Below are 15,851 nucleotides of genomic sequence, written 5' to 3'. Positions count from 1 at the left end.
AGCAGAAAGTATAGCTGAGGAGAAAATCTAATACAAAAAGTCAAAAAATACAGCAATTTTTTTTTGTAGAATTTAACCAATTGTCGTGCCACAAAAAAAAACTACAGGACTGGTGTTTTATTTTGGTTTACTCCCAGCATTTATATTATTTACCAGGTATCGGACCTCCCGGTGAATGGCTTGAAGATGGTTTTCGCCTGCGTGACTTGAAAACAGTTACTATTGGGGACTTGCCTGCTCGATTGGATTGGTCTATCATAGGCTGGACTATTCTTCTTCTAGCATTTATAAACCTAAAATAAAGACAACAAAACATATCTGGGTTATTGTGCCACATACATATGATTTAGTGCAAGCAGAGCCACATTATAGTGTTGGGCTCCTGGACCTCACCAACAGCAGAATTGATATAGTTTAGTCAGATGTTCTACATTCAAGTTTAAACATTCCAAACCCCACGTAACCCCTCATGACCTTGCATAGTACAGACCGGGGACTTCTGAGTTGATTTATGTGGGTCAGCCTTTACCACAGTTGGACTTTATTTTATTTCACATCTACATTAGGGAATTAGCCAGATTTTCTGAAAAACAATATGGGTAACATACTGTTTCCAATTCTATGGGGGGGGGGGGAATCACAAATTGCCTAAAAGGGTGAAGTCTAATACAATAAGCTTTGCAAGGCTATCCGTATCTTTTGTTTTGTAACTACTTTCCAACTTTTATTAAAATCCTCTCTTTTTCTTTGGAGTTTAATTCTATTTTAATGCCCACTATTAAGATAATGAACTGTGATGGCAGTATACCATCAAATGAGAGAACGTCTGGAGTTTTATTACTTGCTCACACTGCTGGGGACTTCAGAACAAGGCATTCGGCTTATGGAGACTACTTTTTTTTTCTGGTTTATTCAAAGAGTGGGGTCAATACAAGGTCAATGCCATACAGGAACTGCTGTTATAATCTTGTATTCATCAGGAATTGTGAAGGGGCAAAAAAAATATAAAACTAACTCAATCGCCATCCAAAAGTACAGTAATCTAAGAGCAGTACGCATTTGAATATGTTAGTGTACATAAAAAATTTTTTAAAAAATCCCCAATCACATAACGTGATGAGATTTTTCTCCAAAAATTGAACAAATTTATGTTTCAGGTGTGCATCTGGAACCTTTTTGCACACATTTTAGTCCATGAACATCAACAGAAGCTATAATATAACTGGTGACATATGTTGATTCCCAAAATGCTAAACTTTATTGCATCAGTATAAAACAAACTGTAAACACCAAAATGAAATTAAAATATGAGCACACAGGGAGTATGTAGTTATAGAATACATCTTTATTCTATTTTAATAAGCTTCATGAGGCGAAGGCGCCAGGGAACTTGGGGAATGAACCCCCCCCCCTTCCCCATCAACTGCCTTCCTTGATTGTCCAATTAAACATTATTTAATGAATTTTGGTAGATTACACAGACAACAATCTTTTTCAATATTAAATGTCATAAAAGCAATAATAAAAAAAAGAAATAAACAAACCTATTGTTACGGAAAGCCTCTTTGACCTTCACTTTAGAGTGCATGTATCCCACCCCTTGTGACATACACAAATCTCTGAATGCCTTCCCTAGCAGGAGGTCTCTGCATAAACACTTTCCCGTGGCCTCGTCAGGCTGAGGTCCAGTTGTCATTGTTCCCCAGCCATAGTTCCACAGCTCTACATTTGCTGCAAATGTCTGTGCCTGTTTAACCTTAATTCATTAGAAATGACAAATTAAAATGTTTTCATCATTATTATAAGTGGCCTATACATCCTTGGACTTGGTATGTGTCACTGACTGAGTAAGCAGGAGGGGGGCACATTTGCCATATTTTAATTAATAAAACATTAACTATATGAAAATGTGGGAACTAATTTTCAAATTAAGGTGTTAAAGGTTTATTTTATTTTTTTCTTGTTCCTGGAAAAAAAAAAAGTGTTTTCTTCTCTGTGAAAAGCGGCAATTTCTGTGTATGCCTTTAGGGTGCATTCATATGCAGGAAACTTTTTCTTCTGAGTAGTGATAAAACGGAATTCTTGCTCCTCCCAGAAGAAGTCAAACTAAGGTCAGTATCCCACCCCCTCATATCTGTTTAAATAAACTGGTCCAGCTGTTTGTTTCCAAAATGGCCTCTGACCTTCTCTCCCTTATCCCTTTGCAGTAGTAACAGAAAGCTCCACTTTGCACACCAGTTGTGGTTTGAAACAATAAATAGTCTAAAATATGTATGAATATGGCACTGTCGCTATGATGTCTGTGGTCAACTTTTGATCACATGATTGAGGCACAGGCCCAATAATAGAAACTATATTAACAAAGGTGCTGTATATTCCTGGGACATAAACAGTGTGCATTTATTTTACATCCATATCTTCACTATGAGCCTAAAAACACATTTAGGGCCTTATTCATTAAGGATCTTAACTTGAGAAACTTCTTATTTCAGTCTCATGGACAAAACCATGTTACTATGCAAGGGGTGCAAATTAGTATTCTGTTTTGCACATAAGTTAAATACTGATAGCTTATTTGTACACTGAAATTTAAAGTTGATATTTGTGTGCTACATGAAAAAACAGTCAGTATTTAACTTATGTGCAAAACAGAATACTAATTTGCACCCCTTGCATTGTAACATGGTTATGTCCATGAGACTGAAAATAAGAAGTTTCTCAAGTTAAGATCCTTAATGAATCAGGCCCTTAATCCTTACATGCTCTTTGGAAAGGACAAATAAAATGCCCAGGAATGGAAAGGTCTACATTAATGTTATAGAATGCACTTAAAGTGATTATTCTACTTCTTTTAGTTTATTTGTTACAAATGATCAATAGATTGTAATTATTCAAAAAACACTAATGAGCTATGCACTTTAATACAATTTTTGACATAGTGATATGTTCCTATAAAAACAGTCTACTAATAAGCATTTACATGGAGAGAATTCTGTAAGTCCACAATTCATTGTTTTAAAACACCGCTGGTGACTATGGAGATTTTGGGCCCGGTAGTAAGTGCTGATAACATTACTTACTTAATTGCAATTGTAAAGAGAGTTACATGGGAGAAAAGATTAGGGCTTCATGGCACAGCCTGCTGGGAGTTACAGTTAAACAACAGATGGAGGTCTGTTCTAATCCTGTTTTAACCGTAAACAATTTTTAAATAGAGACATTCCATGACTAACACATTTATGTATATTTAATAAGGTGGATAATCGCATAGATAAAAAAATAGCAAAATAAAGCAAAATGTTACCTATAGACCACTGCACTATTCTTTAATTCTCAGAGTCTCCATGTAAAGCATATACACACACGCACACACGCACAGAAAAATATGGACAAAAACCATGTTACAATGCAAGGGGTGCAAATTTGTTTTCTATTTTGCACATAAGTTAAATAATGTCCGTTTTTTTCATATAACACACAAATACTTTCACAGCTTATTTATACACTGAAATTTAAAGTTGATATTTGTGTGCTACATGAAAAACTGACAGTATTTAACTTATGTGCAAAATAGAAAACTAATTTGCACTCCTTGCATTGTAAAATGGTTTTGTCCAGGAGACTACTTACTCAACTTTTTTTACTTAACTTCCCTTAATGAATCAGGCTCCTAGTGTTTATATCATAAATATTATAATCATACTATAAGTGAATTATACAGAATATACCCATATGGTGACATATTTCCAAATCATTTTCACGTACAATTTTTTCTGACTGGTTTGAGTGAAAACAAACACCCCTGAGTTGTTCCACCTGTTACAACAAGTTTCTGGGAGGTCCAATCTATAAAAACCCAAAGGCGTGTATGAGTGCTAGCCAGAATCTCCCCCACAGACGTGAGGCAAGAAGATGGGTGCCCATTCCATTCATCTTATTGCTTGGGTCTGTGGAAGTATCACACGCAATAGCCCTCAATAAAATAATCTAACTTTCTGGGCTATTGGTACAGTAAAACATGCATCTGCTGCAATGCCACTCATCTCCTGGCAAGTCAGTTCCAACAGAACACCACAGAGATTCCATTACAGTGACAATGATACAATATTAAATCATACTTGCCAACTCTCCCGCATTGTCCGGGAGACTCCCGCATTTTGCGAGAGTCTCCCGGACGAGTGTGGCAATCTCCCTGATAGGAAGGGAGAAAAATTTAGTTTAAACGCCGCGATTCACCCGGAATCGCGGCGTTTAGCCCCGCCCCCACTGTAAAATGACGCGATTTGCGTCATTCCGTCACGGGGGCGGGGCCAAAATGACGCGATTTCGCAGCCCCGCCCCCTGCACGCCCACGTCCCAGCCGGCATCTCCCGGAAAAAAAAAAAAAAATGTTGGCAAGTATGTATTAAATACACTAATGGAACTTCCACATGCTGCAAACCAAGTCGAGCAGATTTTGAAGCAACTTTGGCCAAGTTTTTAAACCTGTACAACATGGTAAGTGGAATGCTATATGTGGGCAAACCAGACTTTGGTTCGGTGAACGCTATATCCGTAATAAGATATGAGAATATGAGAGAGAACAATTGCAGCTAGTAAAATTGTGCTCAGTGAAGATGGCAATAATCAATAGTTGTTAAGTATTGAAAATTAATAAAAATGAGTTGAAAACTGATAAATGTTTCTGAACTAACAGCTGCCACAATATGTCTTTGCACATTGCACATTGGGAGTTTTCAACATCATTCTGCATTTATTTAAAAACTTTTTCAGCAGAGTAACACTGTGTAAATTACACGCTAATGTTAATTAGTTAATGTGCAGAACACTTTCAAAGTAGTATCATTTGCCTTAAAATTTCCTTAAAACTGCTACCACAGCTTTCCTTTAATTAAATGTCATTACATAAAAATGTTTTAGCTTTTATTGCATTGGAACAACTAATTATCTTTATGATCAGCATACTTTATTCTCATGCAGTGCTTCCATTATTTGCAATGCTGAATATACCAGGGTGATACAGATATAGAAAACACTATAGATTTCTAGCCTGAAACACATTAGATAGAAATTACAGATGAGGCCAAGTACAATTTAAGAATTGATAACAAGACTGGATTAGACTAACCTGTTAAATTCAGGGGAGATGGGAGGGTTGCATATGATTGGGGAGAAAAGTGATTAAGGACAGTTACCCAGCAGTGTTGCGTTTGTGTCAAAAAAACATAACTGTAAATCGAATGGGAAAATGCATATAAAAGTTATCAGTGTGTGTTCGGAGAGCGCTGTGCTGGTACACACAGATACAAATGTGTAATTTCAGAATGATATGGAGATCCCAAGAGTTGTGTGTGAGGCCAGAGCAGGATGCTAGTCTGACCTGAGTGTTAGTCAAATCTTGAGGAGCCCCAACGTGCTTTATTACTGCATTTAACTGAGAACCAAGTGTAGCTGAGAATGTGTTGAGATTTGGAAACTCAGAGTGTGTGAGCAAGCTATAAGGTTGCAGTGTAATGAATGCAATGATTGTCAGCTCTTCAGCCAAATGTTAAGTTCTACTGAGTACTGTTGTTATAGTGTAATTACTACAGTCATGTGCTGTGATGAGACATTACAGACAGACATTGATATGTAAAGTGAACTTAACAGCAAAATAATTTACTGCAACTAAGTGATTTGTGCAGAAGAAGAGATATCTAGTGAATAACTAAGGGTCCTATATAAGAACCTCCGAATACGTTGGTATCCCGGTAAGTCCCCTGTAAAGGAACTGCATGCCTGTTTATTATTAGAGGATCGCTGCAGATAACTCCGATATCTGCTGCAGTCCCAGGATCTTTGATCGCAGATGCAGTCCTCATAAGTGTCTATTGGGATTGCAAAAAATGCCTTATTTATCAAGCACAATCCCCAAAAAGTGAGCTTGACCACAACGGCTAAGGCCAATAACTGTTCTATCCTATGAGGAAGAGCATTGCAGGAGAGATCTTCGGATCCCTCCCTGGCAGGCTCTGTGCTACTCCCCTCGTTCCTATTGTAAAATGTATTCTGAGAGTGCAGCAGCCTCATGGCCGCATGCACAGTGCAAAGGCCAGGTCAGGAAGGAAAGTGATGTCCCATCTGAGCAATTTTAATAAATAGGCGTGCTAAATCATTATTATCACTGCGATAAGAAATGATAATTAACATAAATAAAATGCAATGGGTCATAAATAGACCTCTAAATCTATATAATTTATTTATCCGAGGATAAGATGACTTGATATCTATTATTTTCATCAGAGATACATTACAATGTCACACCTGTCGCATCTACAGTACACCAGTTCTACTGTTATCAAAGTTGCACATGAAGACTTGTTTGCTAAGTTTAATCTACAGGAAACTAAACGGGGAGAGTCTGAGCTAGGGTTCAATATTGGAGTGTTTATACTTAACTAAGTCTGACCCCCATACACTCTACCACCGCTACGCAACAGGGTGCCAAGGTAAGAGTTGTACTGCAACGCAGCATATGCAGAATGACTGGCTTGTCACACTTGCTCAGAATGCACTGTGTATTTACATTGAGTTGAGTCACACACGGGGACAGGGCAGCTTTTTGACCTGTATCAGATTCCATTATTATGTGGGTGGAGCTTTAGACGACTTTAGATGAGTGCATAGATAATACTTTACTTTTTAACACAGCTGCAGAATAATGTAGGGAGCCCCCTGAACAATGTATTTTACTTTCACAGTTCATATCTGAAATTTACATTTTGGGATTTAGTGAAAGAGTTCCATCTCCAGTCTTTTATGTCACCCTCACATTGCAGTTTAAAGACTTAAGTCCCAAGCAAGAAACAATAATGAGCATGCTGTATACAAGTAATAATTACAGAGAAAGCAGAGTGTTGGTTAACATTTCTACCAATGTGTTAAAACTTTTAATATATACCTGTCAATAAGTTGTCCCTGGAAATTAACAGTGTAGAGAAGTTTTATCTATCTAGAGTGCCATTACTGTGACAGAGAAGGGGTTCACTGAGTTTAATCACTATAATTAACAATCCAAATTTTTAACTTTTAATACTTTTAAATTTGCAGTGGTTCAGAAACAAAAACAACCAAACCACAAGCGACGACTTGTTAAGTCATATTTTGGCAGCTTGAATTAGCCTTTGTCTATTCCTGGTGCTGCTGAATAAAAGAGAACCCCAAACTGCATAACAATATTCACAGTGTAAAAAAAGGAGAGGCTGTATGCATGCTTCACTAACCGCCTACTTCAGAAACATAATATTGGAATTTACTCAAATCACAGCAAGACCATCAATCATACGAATCAGTAGATTTTCCTTCAAGCCAGTTCTACTCCTCAGGCAGTAATGAAAAATTTGTACCATGTAGCAAAAACAGAGCACTATGTCAAAGCTTTTCCAGTGGAAGAGTATGATAAAACACCCAGGCTAAAGATTGATCAATTAGCTGACAAATGAAATGATGCGAGGAGAATGTAGAAGACACATATAGTGAAGTTTACATCTTTAGACTTTACTCTTTAAGCTCACTGTGTAAGACGGAATTTTAGAATACAAGAAATGTCCCACTTTGCATAATCCTTACAAGAGTCATTTACAATGTATTACAAAAGCATGTTTTAATAGTCTTCAGAAATACTGGCATAGATAGCTAGGTAGTTATGAAAGTAGTACTGCTTTTCTGAGCAACTGTTGGGCTTAATTATTTGCAAAATGCATAGTTTTTTCTGAAAAGAAGTAGACATTATCTTAGACTGTAGACCTAAGCAGATATAGCTTGTTACATTGAAAATATTCTATAAGCAACTGGTTGATCTGTTGCACTGATAGTTTAACATATTAATTTTTAATACAAATTGACATAATATACTCCTCCCTCATTTCTACAATACTTTGTAAGAAAGTAACGACTTAAACTGTGCAATAAGACAAAATTGTCAAATGCATAGTCGCCATATTTGAAAACAATTTGCATGGACACTGCTGCTGGACAAGTACATATAAGAGCATCACCAACAGTTCAGTAAATGACTTATAGTAATTCGTCGGTAAGGTTATAAAAAAACAATGGTGTATCAAGTTCAGTATCTCCAACATTCTAACTGTGTTGATCCACATCAAGGCAAAACAACCCATTCCCCAGTGCAACAGTTACAGGGGAGAAAAATCCTTCCTGACCCTTTAGATGGCATCCTGATAAATTTCCTGGATCACCCACCTCCATAATATCCTTTACTAATTATAGATACAGATATCATTACTTGTACTTAAGGCATACAGCAAAAGTTTAAATGCTTTTTGTGAATTTACTATCACTACTACACGTGGTAAGAAATTCCCCAGCTTACAGACAAGAACATCTTCCTATGATGATGGTGAAATCTTCTTTCTTCTATTAACAATTGATGACCCCTTTTCCTCTGTGTGGACATTGGTACAAAGAGTTCATTAGACAAATATTTGAATATTTACACCCATTAATTAGGTCACATGTTGGGCACCTTTTTTTTTTAAAGTAAACATAGTTTTACTAATCTCTCTCTATAACACTTCCATTCCCTATATTAATTAGACTGCCCACTTCTGAACCCTCTTGAGTTCTTCTAAGTCCTTCTTACATTGAGGCATCCAAAACTTTAACCCATATTCAAGATGTGGTCAACCAGTGACAATGTTAATACCATGTTCGCATTCCATGAATTTATCCCCCTTGTAATGCATGCCGGGATTTTATTCACCTTTACAGCTGCTGACTGGCATTGAGTGCTGCTACTCATCTGTCTGTCATCTAGTATTCCTAAGTCCTTTTTCATCTTGGCTATCCCCTGCTATATCCCATTTAAGTAGCAAAGGTATTATTACTGCCTAGCTGCACACCCCTATAGTTATCTACATTACATTTCATGTGCCATCTGGACAGTAATGATTTTCTACATAACATAATTCCAGGATATGGTAATAATATATGTCATTGGTTTTTTTAAACACCGCTCATTAAAGAGGTAGAAAATAAGCAGCCGCATCACAATATACTGTCTCAGCGGTAGCAGGTTATACCTGGCGGAGGAGGCAGTCAGAAGACTGGATGTGAGTGTCATGTCATTGGCTCACATACCCTATGATGATCTCCTTGCCAGGCACATCCAACTGCTGCCTTGTTTCCCAGACAAATGCCACTGAACATGTTGATGTCTGGGTCCTTCCACATCTTCTATGTGATATATATATATATATAGATATTTGTGCATGTAAATACAGCATTGTGTGGATTTAACAGTACTACATGTTATAATATGGCTACGTTTTTTTTTCCAGACACAAGTGGGAGTTAAACAGAATAGGACAAATGTAATCTAATAAAACATCAAACAGAAACACTCTCTTCACTTATATATTGCTGCGGGTTAGTGGAAATTGCAATTTAATATGCAGATTGATCTGTACAAAAGGACTTATAATCGTGGGGATCTTTTCCTTGTGAATTCAAATATACAGAGCAAGATATGAAACAACTCCAAAAGTGTTATCTCTACCATATATTTTATTTTCCTATTTGTTTGTTATTAAGTAATTCAAAGTGTGCCATTATAGTGGGGATTAGTGTTATCAAGAAAATTACAATGGCATCAACAAATACCCGCATGCCTTATAAAATATTAGTGGAACCGTTAAATGACCCAGATTTTATTTTAAGTGTGCTGCTGCCTCCTTTATAAGTGAAAGGAATCTCTAAAGCCTTTAATGCTGATATAGAAAGCCATGCATCATTTACACACACACACTGTGCTCCGCACAATATATGTCTTCAAATGCACTTCCTTCCCTCATGCCTCTGGCTCTCCTTCATTTTTAAGAAGAGAAAATTGTTTTATCCAACAAGGAGGCAACATTTGCCCCATTTTCAGCATTTTAGACGGGCTTTTTAACGTCTAAAAACTCAGTTTGTTTTATGGAGGCATGGCCTGAGGCTGCAATATGATGTAAGAGAGAGGAGGTCTCCAAGGGCACACTTCTTAGTTTGCTGGTGCTAGTTTCTGTACTACTTAATTACTCTGCACCATTCTTGGCCACTGTTGACTCAAAATAGGTGTGGATCAGGTCTGTGCAAGCAACGAAATACCAGAAAGTCAAACTTTGTGTAAACACACTTAGAGAGATTTAACAAGAACAGACCAGAACCTGACTTGTAGAGAACTCCTCCAGTGTTCACATTATTTTCAGTAATGCGCCTTAAAAAGGTTTTAAAAGTACATTTGTTCCTATTATTCTCAGCAGTTCCGTGTAAAGCGCTGTTACAGGTACAGGATGCATCAGCCATGCAGGACTGTTCAAGACCGTTTTCCAGCAGCTGTATTAAAATATAACGGCTAACACACAATGGAGGCAGTCATTTTGTGGGATGTGCTAATATTCATGAACCTGTCCACTAAATTTCTGCCATAGTGTGGCAAAACTTAGCACAAACCGCGTTTCAAGACAGAGCAGATCGCTTTGCAATGCTGCCAAGTTCCGCCGTTAGAATCTTCAGTACTGCAGCAGAATGGTCATTTCAAATTATTTGTAAATTCACATTTTGCATAATATATAGTGTATGAATAGACCTTTGACAATGACAGTTGATTCATTCTGCTGTGTGTTATGCTTGGTGTGGGACTAGGAACAATTAAGGACAAATTTCACTGTCAAATCATGCAAAATTTTACAGCCAAATGATGAGAAAATGTTGCTCATCTTGGGCAACTCACTATGAACTAGTGACATCACTATCATGAGGCACAACTATTCATGAGAAAGCAGCCTATTAAATCACCCGGAACTAAAGAGACCATTGATTAAAAATGAAAGTTAAAAAAGTAATAAACTGTTAATGTTAAAAAAAAATGTAAAAGAATATTAAAAATAACAACAAATATTTTAATACACTTCCCAAATGAAAACATGCTTTATTGAAAGAAATAAAGCATTTTTTGTTAATATTAACTGCTGTTACCATACTGGGGAAGTTATCGCCAGGAGAAGTCCGATGAATCTGTTCGTTGGCGAAAGGGCTTTTCTCCTTTTCTTACATAGGCCCGGTATATAATATAAAAACTGCATGACTAATGGAACATAGTAAAACTTCATTAATGTTAAGCTAACATGCAGTGGAAAAGCTTACGCATCTAAACTGCAGTGATAGATTTTTAAAGGAGAACTTTAGGTCAGTATCAGCGCTGCATCCCAATTTAATTATTCTTGGCATACATTATGAATTTGGGAAGGTTATGATGTCATTTAAAAAAAAAACAACTACTGTTGGTTCTACAGCTTATACAATGGCCCTTAGACCTCTCCATTAAGATACTGGAAAACCACTTTTTACTAACAAATAATATTAAACTAGAAAATCTGTGTTAGGAGTGATCTGAAAAAGGGGAGGTTGCAAATAGCCTTTTATAATAAAATGTATCTCAAGAGAAGTCGAGAATATATAATAAAAAGAACAAAATATAGTATATCCTTTTGAAAAGATCTCCATGGGTTATATTTACTAAACTGCGGGTTTGAAAAAGTAGAGATGTTGCCTATAGCAACCAATCAGATTCTAGCGATCATTTTGTAGAATGTACTAAATAAATAATAATTGGATCTGATTGGTTGCTATAGGCAACATCTCCACTTTTTCAAACCCACAGTTTAGTAAATATACTCCCTTGTCCTTTCAATAGAAAGCATTGGAACTTCTGCAGTTTTGCATAGGGGTAATCTATGCTTTCTCTTAACAAACACTGTAAAACAATTACATGAATCTAGCAAAATTTAGAAAACCAGGGAATTTCTGGACTTGAAAAAAGCATCACAACATAGAAATATTCATTGGATTAATAGTGACTCTTCTAGAAACATTGGGGTAACAAGGATTCTGCATTTAAACCATTTGTGTTTGTTCATATGGGTTGACATAACTAGAGCTCCAACTCTTTGTAAAAGCTTTTTGATCCCCTACAATTCAACGCACACTCTCAAATTGATCCAGTCAACTCTCATTTTTCTCATTTAGATATTAGGTTCACAAAACCATGATTGTGCACTTGTGCAGCCCTAGATCTTGCAGAGACATGACTATGGCCATTTCTGATATCTAGATATGCTATGGACATTGCTGTTTCCTAGACATGCCTATGAACATTGCTGCTAGCTAGAGATCACTATGGACACTGCTGTTAGCTAGACATGGCTAATGCAAGACACAGGTGAAAAGTAAGCTGAATGTCATCACAACCATACCCAAATGATCTTTAGCACTGCAGTGCACCATAATATTATAAATGAAAACCAGTGTTAATTGATATTTGAATGATCTTAATATATCATATTTTTGGCATCTTTCAGTTTGCTGCCAGCCAATTCTTTATGGTCCTACCCACTACACCAGATCAATGGCCAATGCTGCGTCTTACAGAGTACATTTTTTAAACTTCCCCTGAGTTATTTATTTATAAGCTGTCTTGATAAATGGATAATTGGATGACCTGAAACATTGCAATAAACCGCAATTTTGGTGCAAAGCTGTGAAATGTGCAGTTGGTTGCTTTGGGTTACTTCATTCTAACAAAATACCAGTACACATGGACTGATGTGAGTTCTTTGTACAGCACTGCTGAATTAGTGGCCCTTTATAAATAGATGATGATGATGATGGATGCACAGTTTTTCAGCACCACACATACACTCTTCTGTTTGTCCAAATAAATAGTGATGGATGATTCATATTCACTGGTCAGTTGGCGGCTGCCTATGCTCTTTGCACCACTTACAAACGTGCTTTGCTAGGTTTAACTATTATATCCTGCTTTGTGCTGTTCTCGTCAAAACATTTTTTTATTAAATTGACTACTCACTGCACAGGTAGGAATTTGCAGTCAACTGATCTGCAGTTAGTCATATGACTTGCCTTGTACTTTGAATTAGTGCACAGACACTACAATTCTAGACAATGCATTACTGGCCACTGTTGTCCTCTGCTGATTATGTTTTTCCCTTGGAGTTCCATGCTGACCTCACCTTTGACACCACAACGTTGCTCGTGAAAAATTAGCTGTTTTGGTCAGTGAATCTCTTGCCAAATTTGCCCGAATCAACTCTTATTCATAGTCACTGAGGTCTCCTCGTGTGGTCATGGTAGCCCAGGGGCAGTCCAGCGTTTTTATACATGACCCTGACCATAATGGTATGTTATGTGCTTAATTAACTCACATTCCAAATGTGTGCAGAAGCCCTTGCTTTCAATTTGCTTTCTGTCCCTCATTTACAAAGCCGTTTCCAATGTTTTGTCCACTATAGGTACACATTTTCTTGTTTTACCGTTACACAATATAAATAGAAGTGTAAAAAAAATTGTTGAAAGATAGTTACTATTTATTTGTGGATTTAGCAACACCTGGCAAAAAGACTTTGAAAAGAGTAGTTCTCTAACTTGATAATACCTGGTGACTGATTCAACAGCTCCTACGCCTATGAGCTATTTATTCAGCTTTTCTAATAATACATTGATTCACTGGCATCTCTCCATGTCTGTCTGGGGCACTACACAAGCTAAACATTTTTTGAGTGATTACAATTAATACTTTTTTCCTATGTGTAACTATATAGCATTTCATATAACGATATACACTGATTGATGTAATTTTGGAATGTAAAACGCTCACTCAATGTAATACTGTAATTAAAACAGTTACACAGTTCATCTTGAATAATAGCTGGCTAAGAATACTTTGCAGACTATTGGAAAGATGTAAAAAAAAAAAAAAAAGTTCATTCCACTTAGTCAAGTGAGCGATCTTGATAAACTTACTGTGAGGGCAATAGATTCCCATAGGAAGATCATGGCTGAGGCTGGCAGTTTTCTTGCATATAAATTACATGCTGTGTAATTTAGTTTTTTAGAGGCACTTATCTAGGAAGTAAACCATTAAAATATGTTTAATATATGAAGAGCCTCCCCTTGTGTCATGGAATGTTGGGATACCTTGGGGAAGCCTCTTCTTTAATTAAATCTGGGTTTACAAGTTTTATCGGATGTCATTTTTGCCCTCTCTAGAAATGTTTATGATTGGTTTAAATGACCCAGAGAGATGAACAGCGAGGCTGTGGGACAAGTAAAACCTAGATAGGTAAATGCACACATGTCACTATAAAATAAGTGACATAACCTTACTGTCCACTTAAATAAAAGATAAACTCCCCTTATAAATAAAATAGACCTTCTTTTTAACTTTGATGCATATGAAAATCATGGGCCTGATTCATTAAGGATCTTAAATGAAGAGGATCCTTATTTCAGTCTCCTGGACAAAACCATGTTACAATGCAAGGGGTGCAAATTAGTATTCTGTTTTGCACATAAGTTAAATACTGACTGTTTTTTCATGTAACACACAAATACTTGATAGCTTATTTGTACACTGAAATTTAAAGTTGATATGTGTGTGCTACATGAAAAAACAGTCAGTATTTAACTTATGTGCAAAACAGAATACTAATTTGCACCCCTTGCATTGTAATATGGTTTTGTCCAGGATACTGAAATAAGGATCCTCTTCATTTAAGATCCTTAATGAATCAGGCCCCACATTTTCAAGTGCCAATAACATATCATGATTAACACGGAAGAGTAAAAAGTCAGAATATTCACTGTCAAACATGAAGATACTATTAATATTTAACAACAATGTAACTATGACTGGGGCAGTGCTTTGTAAGTCCAAACGCTTGTAACATGTATACAAGAATGAGGTACCAATCATGGATGCATCTACAGGAAACTTGCCATCATAATCACATTGAGAAATGCAATATTCCAAGTCATTGTTAAATACCATCCTGCTAGACACGAGTTTATGTTTTTATACACATTTCATGTATTCCCACATGCTGTGTTGCTGCCAATAATTTATGACTGATCTGCACCCAGGCTGCCCTTCAGCATTTTATTTAATCTCTGCAACAGTGATTTACAGTAGCTTGTCATTAATAATACAAAAATGTACATGTGTGTTAACAAGTTAGGCTGAGTCTTTGACTGAAAAGCAAAAATTTTGGAAAGTTCTTGCTGGAAGAGATGAACAAGAGCACAATAAATCAAAAATCACTTGTTTACTGTTCCCTGGAGCAAATAGAATTGTACAAGGTATTTATTTTGAAATCTATTAAAATCTTAATGTTATCAGGCGCATTCTGAACACAGATCAAGAAAATAAAACTAAGCTCACTTTTATAAACAGTTATAAGTATATAGATCTAGATGAGGCCAATCTTTAAAATATACATTTATTTAAAAAGACAAGTGCTACCCACAATGGAAATTGTTGTTTGGGGTGAAAAGATGTGACCTAACAAAATGCTTCACCTACCAGTACTTTAATGGATATAGGGATTTGGTCGTTCATTCATTGTGTCTAGTGCAGTGGATCCCAAACTTTCTCAGTTCGAGGCACCCTTAGGGTCTCCATGATTTTTTCAAGGCACCTCTAAGCCAAAATAATTACCAAGTAGTTCCCTGCCATGCTTACCACTGGCCTTGGCTGCGGTACCCCTATGAGATCGACATGGCATCCTGCGGCGCACAGTTTGGCCAGATTCAGGCTCAGATAAGCCTTGTTGGGGTTGGCATCTCTTTGCTCTCCCCATTTATGGAAATAATATGTTCTGAAGAGTGGTGGTTAGACATTCAAGAACAAGGTCAGCCAGACCAAGTGGGAGGATCTGCTGATTAGACCATTAGACCTATGGGGACCCACTAAATTGCTGACTCTAACAAATACAGATAAGTAAAACTTTGTATTCTAT

The 15,851-nt window shown here is 36.7% G+C and overlaps 1 protein-coding gene across 4 annotated transcripts in view; it reads right to left on the bottom strand.

The window, feature by feature from the left end:
- MEIS1 (Meis homeobox 1) overlaps positions 1 to 15,851 on the bottom strand; it is a 116,655-nt gene that overhangs the window by 4,255 nt on the left and 96,549 nt on the right. For 2 of the 4 annotated variants that reach the window (XM_075203916.1, XM_075203918.1), the window contains exon 10: positions 154 to 293. In XM_075203916.1, the coding sequence (XP_075060017.1) occupies positions 154 to 293 (140 nt within the window). The remainder of the gene's footprint in view (positions 1 to 153; positions 294 to 15,851) is intronic. The other 2 variants (XM_075203917.1, XM_075203919.1) reach the window with 1 other exon arrangement.

This window comes from Mixophyes fleayi, chromosome 3 (genome assembly GCF_038048845.1).
Source record: "Mixophyes fleayi isolate aMixFle1 chromosome 3, aMixFle1.hap1, whole genome shotgun sequence".
Classification (NCBI taxonomy): Eukaryota; Metazoa; Chordata; class Amphibia; order Anura; family Limnodynastidae; genus Mixophyes; species Mixophyes fleayi.
This window is presented reverse-complemented; position numbering and strand designations above follow the sequence as displayed.